Source organism: Priapulus caudatus, unplaced genomic scaffold, assembly GCF_000485595.1.
Source record: "Priapulus caudatus unplaced genomic scaffold, Priapulus_caudatus-5.0.1 Scaffold129, whole genome shotgun sequence".
Taxonomy (NCBI): Eukaryota; Metazoa; Priapulida; class Priapulimorpha; order Priapulimorphida; family Priapulidae; genus Priapulus; species Priapulus caudatus.
In genome coordinates this window covers 144,280-150,688 of record NW_014577190.1, presented here as the reverse complement: position 1 = coordinate 150,688, position 6,409 = coordinate 144,280, and the positions used below count along the sequence as shown (strand labels likewise).

Genomic DNA, 6,409 nt, shown 5'->3' with positions numbered 1-6,409 from the left:
TCTCGCATGCATCAAAGTCTCTAGGTGTAGTATCTATTGCCGTTATATCCTAGTTTTTAGTCAATATTGCAATTTCGACTATATGGATCGCATATGGTAGGCCATCGTACTCAAAAATAATTTTGTTACCTGGGTAGAAATAATTTATCCCACGTAATAACTTAAGTGAATGTAACATGCACAGAGAAATAGGTCGAATTTAGCACGTTACTGCTCATTACTCATTGAAGTCATTGATAGGTGAATAATTGAACGTTGATCATTTATCTGGCCGAATAATGACTATTGCAATAGTAGATTTCCGTATCAGTGGCTGCAACAGCTTATTTCGGCATTTAAATATTTGCACTATTTAATTGTAAGTCTTATATTTCCCATACAAATAAATCAAGGTGACTTGTGTTCATGTGCATAAAAATAGATCGGTATAATTATGCTATTGTACGTCAGTGTTATGAGAAAGGAATAATAAATTTCCAATTTCAGCCACATTTATTACAATTCCTTCTTTTTTGTAAATCACATCGTTGTACACTCGTGTACATTTATGAAATAGCTACAACGCAGTTTTGGAACGTGCAATTGAGGTAATTATCCAATAACATTAAGTCTATCCTAATCGATTGCACAAAGCATTTATCTTCAGGCCGATTAACTATTTAAGGGCAAGTGAAATTGAGAGCCCGTGAATGCGCAGGGCAAACGATATAACCAGCAAATTACGCCATTATACAGCAATTCTAACAGCTATAACAATTTACATATTGTTGCTTTTGTAGAATGCATATCCATCGTCAGTCGAGAAGGTACGTACTGGTACATGTCTGGAGATTCAGACCAGGTCTGCGGCCTCTACGTAATAGGTGAACCTAATCAATTTGTAATGCTGGATTTCAAGTATGTTGATGTCGCTTGCATTAAAGATGGACTACTTGGGGTAAGTATATCCAACCCTACAAAAAATAAACTTCCTATACTCATCCTTATTCCTATACATCTATTCATTGACTGCTATTAACTCAAATACTTTGCGATTGCGTCCATTTCCTGTCTACTACTCACTATCCTTCTGTTATCCCAAACTTAACTAACAATTATAGGACAGAATGAATCATACGCATGTGAAATTGGACATAAACGTAATCCATTGGACATGGACGTTTGAACCTTTATGGCAAACAGGAAGCAGTAAAATATTCCAGGGTTATAGCCAAGTTTACAGGTTTATCTATCTATAACTTAAGAAATTAGACTATTTAATTGCTTTATATATATATATATATACAAAATGTGTATAAAATGTCATTATTACTATCTTGATAACTTCAATTATATGTGTAACGACTAAAATGACACTGTCTCACATTCCAGGTATTTGACGGCTGGGAGCTGGATGGGCAGCTCTTTCCAAACGAGGAAGACCACCCTCAAGAGTTTGACAGGCGCTATAAAACGTATTGCGGTGACGACAAGCCGAATAAAATATTTATATCGTCTCAAAACGTCGCGATGGTACAGCACCGGATTCCTGTGGCTGGTGGATTTTCCGTTCATGTGAAGTTCGTTCCAAACCCAAAACGTATGTTGTGCATTGATGATTCCAGATATGAGCTTTTATACGTTGACTTCCTGTTTATGTACTACCAATGCGAATTATATAAAAAATACCTTTCTTGCATACGACAAGTAGTTATTAAAAATAGCACGTACGTGGCTGCAGCAGCAGTACTACACAACATGCACGCACGCGCGTGTATACGTAAGCAAGCACGCACATGCGCACCTTCAACCACACGCACTAACTCGTGCCGACGCCCATGCCCACGCGCGCATCAATAGGTGGGCACGCACGCACACACCCACACCCACCCCACGGACGTGCTCTCACAAAAACACAGACACGCATGCGCACACACACAGACATGCGCGCACGCACGCACGCACGCATATATATGTATATATATTATCAGGAGTAGATAATAGGTTCCCTATTATCTACTCCTGATATTATGTAAACACATATCTAGCAACCTTACAAAAAGAAATACGTTGCTGTCTTCCGCACTTCAAGATGGCGTACTTGATACATTCGCATTGCTCGCCAAAATTCGATATTAGTCTAACAATAAGGTTTCCCTCTTGTTGCACATGAAAGTATATAGGTTTTTTTTGTCTGTTTAAATATGTTACTTAAGACGACTTTAATAAGCCATAATAGTGGAAGATGTACATCTGTGTCTATAAATAACAAACTACAACCAGTGTAATAACAGCCGGATTGTAACCCGCAGTGCCTTCATTTGAATTCATAACTATTTTGAGGATTGCATGCAGCTAACACGTGAACCCGACACGCGGGCTCACAGATTTAATTAACTGTAGCGCATTTTCCTTTCTAGCGTGCAACGTAATCGCCAGATTGCCCAACGGACACTACTCTCTTCGAAACTGGGGACGCGCTCTTAACTGCAGCTTTTCGATGATCTATCCGGAGCGAGTGCGCGTGCGCGAGCTCACTGTCGGCGAGCGGGAGTACACCGGTGTCGCCGCCCAGGTGCGGCGATCCCCTATACTCGGACAGGTACGCATGAGCTGAGATTTTCAAACCCTGAACTATAATAGGCGACAGGTGAAATGCGTGGCTACCGCGACCCTCCAGCGAATCGCTATAACTGTTCTTATGGGTAAACTATTCAACGTTTTATTGAATATTCTTGATGAGTTATAATTACTCGTTGTTCTATATTCATGTAATCTTGATACGAAGGCTGGCTGATAGCGCGTACCAGCTGGAATCCGTATTATGGGTCTTACGTGTTCAGTACAAACATGTATTCCGGTTATGCTATGTATGTGTGCGGATATCGTGAGCACTCAATATATAAATACTAATCTTACGTTTATTATGCAGAGCGGCAGTAGTACCACCCGACCCTGGTCGGTGGTCGTGGTATGTACCCAAAGCTGTCTGTATTTCGGCACCTATTGCACTACAGCTTGATCGGATCTCGATAACCTCGAGTACTAGCACGAAAGCCCATAAAATTATTCATTTTCGTACTCCTCAGCAATTTTGCACTGCGAGTAGCTAATTTATCAACCACCGCCGCTACCTCCACCGCCAGCACGATCATTGCCACCTCTACCAGCAGCAGCGCTATCACTACTAACGCCGCCATCATTCATGCTATCTCCAATACCGATAATGACTACCGCCACTTCCCAACGCCACCGCCATCGCCGCCGCCATCGCCGCCGCCGCCGCCGCCGCCATCGCCGCCGCCATCGCCGCCGCCATCGCCGCCGCCGCCCGCCGCGTGTTCGCTTCCCGCCCGGCCGCCCGCGTTGCCACTGCCAACCTCGTGCCGCCGCCGCCAGCACGCCGCACGCGCGCCACCACCGCCGCATTCGCCGCCACCGCCGCCCACGCCACCGCGCCGCGCCGCCACGCGCCGCCCCGGCCGCTCCACGCACCACCGCCGGCACCGCCGCCGCCACCGCCACCGCTTACCGCCGTCACCGCCGCTACCGCCGGCCCGCCGCCGCCACGCCACCGTCACCGTACCGCCGCCACCGCCGCTACCCGCCCCCACCGCCGCCACCGCCCTCGCCCCACGCCAACACCGCCGCCACACCGCCGCCCCCACCACCGCGCCGCCGCCCCGCCCCGCCGCCGCGCCGCCGCCGCCGCCGCCGCCGCCGCCACCGCTACCAACGTCGCCGTTACCGCCATCGCCACCGCCACTGCCACCACTACCATGATCACCACCACCACCAGCGCCACCACCACCACCACCACCACCACCACTATTACCATCACAACCCATACTAGCACTGACACTGCTATCACCACCATGCGCAGCTGAGTTAGTATTATAGTCAGCACTATCACTAGGCCTACTCACTCTGATCATGCTAAACGTGCACGCAAAACACGCCTTGGTAACCCTCTATGTAGTTCGTAGCATCCGGATTGTAGATACATTGCACTTCTATTCCATTTTATAATAGCACTGAGAAGGATAGTTAGTACCGAGCTACGTAGTCGCACTAGAAATAAAATTAAGTTTATTGCCAGCTTAGCAGCTGACTAGCTGCTGATTTGTCACATTGCATACATGTCAGCATTCTGCATACCGAACGAGCATGGCAAAAAGTACATGAGTTGTATACATTGCTGCAACGATACTTCACTTGTATCGTAATTTTGCATCCTCAATTGCATCATTTTGCGAGTTTATTTCGTTATCGTCCGGATTTGTACACTGTTTTGATTTATATTTTAAAGATCAATCGCGTTGGTGAATCATAAATAAATAGTATGACGTATTTTTCTAGTGCGCTAAGCGCGGAATGAAAGATTACGTCGAGTTCAGGGCAGGCAATGGCTTGGATCCGAAGAAAATGGGCTACAGTTTTCAAATGTGTGGAGTTGCAACTGCTACCACAAAAAGCAAGTTCATGTTGAATAGCTTATCCATTCTATAGGCAATTTTTTTATTTAGTCACATCGCTATTCAGCATATAAGGGTTCATAGAATCATGAGTCAAGTTAACAGCGTCCGGTGACCAGCACGGTTAGCGAGCAAGCTGTTGATGCTATATGGGTTCTGTGTATATTAAATACAACCTAAAAACACTATTGAGCAAATATTTCCCTACTTGGCAAGATTACAGTCAGTTTGTAATAAATAATGAGATGATTCTCATCTGAAATGCCACCGAGGGCATTATGTACGCGTATATATTTTTACCACTCTGAAGCCTGATTGTAATAATAATGTTACATATACCCTTGCGATAGCAAGGTTCATGATTAGTACTGAGCAAAGTGCTATGCATTATTTTTAATTCCTACAGAACTGGAAGTGCCACTTGGCTGCGGAAACTCGGTTGTACGTCTCGTGTCAAGCGGTGATTTCTACAACTCAGTCGACTTTGAATTCGCGATATTGGAGCCGGGAGAATCGATGATTTCCGCCTGCACACCGTGAAATGGTACAAAGCATCGCTTCACAATTTCTCAGTCCGTACGGACGTTACCCGCAAATTATTGAATGTTTTTAGCCATCCCTGGCATATTGGTATTATATACACAGTTACGATCATACTGTACGCTTATGGTTCGTAACTTTCTCGCTATTTCTCGCGAACTCTCGATCATCTAGATGCTATCCGACGTTCATATGATGACAGGCAACGATTATATAATGGCACAAGTAATGCGTATAGCATAAACGTTTACAGTGTTGTCAGCCAATTGGCGTTCTGTAACTACGCGTTCACATGTTATATGTACTGAGTGAGTCTTTTGATGAACATTATTAAAGCATTTCACCCTACGGCGTTAACTGTAATTTGCATATTTATTCATTTGTTCGTGCGATTAACCTGAATAGGTCGCGTGTGCATAAGTTTCATTGTAAACTAAAATTGAATATTGCCGGCGCATATTTTTAGCTGTTGTTATATTGCAATTGAATGCATGCTTATAGGGCTCTTATATCTATACCATCTCTTCTGATATATAATTATTGCCATTAGATGGATTTCATATTTACACGTTATTCCACAATCGCGATCTAATGTGAATCGGCTGGTATGTGTTTCGTCGCGCCAAAATAACGCAACGTAAAACAAAATACATGGATTTCTTGTGTTTTCGTGTAAGAGTGAATGTTTAATGAGCCGAGCTTAGAGCACGAATGGAAAACTATGACATCATTGGAATACGATTAGAATTGCGTTCTTACTAGCGTGCTCCGTGTGTTTTCTCAACGTATGCTTCTACTATATCTTGTGTTTGATAACAGACCGAAGCGTATTGTAATTTAAACCTATATGTTTAACTGCTATTCTGGAAGTTTTATTATTTATTGCTTTGCTACTTTTCTTTTGTTGTCTTACATGCTATTAATGCAGCCAATAGGACCGGTTACTTAGGTTGACATGATACCGATAATTTTACGTATAACAAGGAAGAAATATTGGGCACACATAATAATGCCACACGAGGGCTATGGTTGTACTGGGGAAAGGTTGGAACCCTTCGGATCCATCTTGTGAGGTGGTGGCAGGTCTGAGAGCTTGCCAAGGGTAGAGCTGTAGGTCTGTGTTGCACGAGAGCTTGCCGTAGTTGTCTCCAAATCAAGACAGGGCAGATACAGCGTCACAGATTCGTTATGTAACCCTGACTTTATTAGTAAACTTAAACACACACACGCTCACGCACGCGCGCGCACACACACACACGCACGCACCCACGCAAGGACGCACACACGCACGCACGCACGCACACACACACACACGCGCGCGCGCACACACACACACACACACACACACACACACACACACACATACACACACACAACAAATAAATAATATATATATATATATATATATATATATA

The 6,409-nt window shown here is 44.3% G+C and overlaps 1 protein-coding gene across 1 annotated transcript; it reads left to right on the top strand.

The window, feature by feature from the left end:
* Positions 1 to 871: 871 nt before the first annotated feature.
* LOC106805839 (corticotropin-releasing factor-binding protein-like) lies at positions 872 to 5,855 on the top strand. Its single transcript, XM_014807597.1, has 5 exons — positions 872 to 937; positions 1,372 to 1,579; positions 2,400 to 2,581; positions 4,339 to 4,453; positions 4,861 to 5,855. Exons 1-5 carry the CDS (start codon positions 884 to 886, stop codon positions 4,992 to 4,994), a joined length of 693 nt encoding a protein of 230 aa, XP_014663083.1. The 5' UTR covers positions 872 to 883; the 3' UTR covers positions 4,995 to 5,855.
* The last annotated feature ends 554 nt before the right edge of the window (positions 5,856 to 6,409 follow it).

Bases quoted from the DNA above. Each gene is read 5' to 3' on its own strand.
- LOC106805839 (XM_014807597.1), top strand. From the start codon at position 884: ATGCTGGATTTCAAGTATGTTGATGTCGCTTGCATTAAAGATGGACTA. The intron at 1,580-2,399 runs GTATGTTGTGCA...TTTCCTTTCTAG, and splicing joins GTTCGTTCCAAACCCAAAAC to CGTGCAACGTAATCGCCAGA. The intron at 4,454-4,860 runs GCAAGTTCATGT...TAATTCCTACAG, and splicing joins TGCAACTGCTACCACAAAAA to AACTGGAAGTGCCACTTGGC.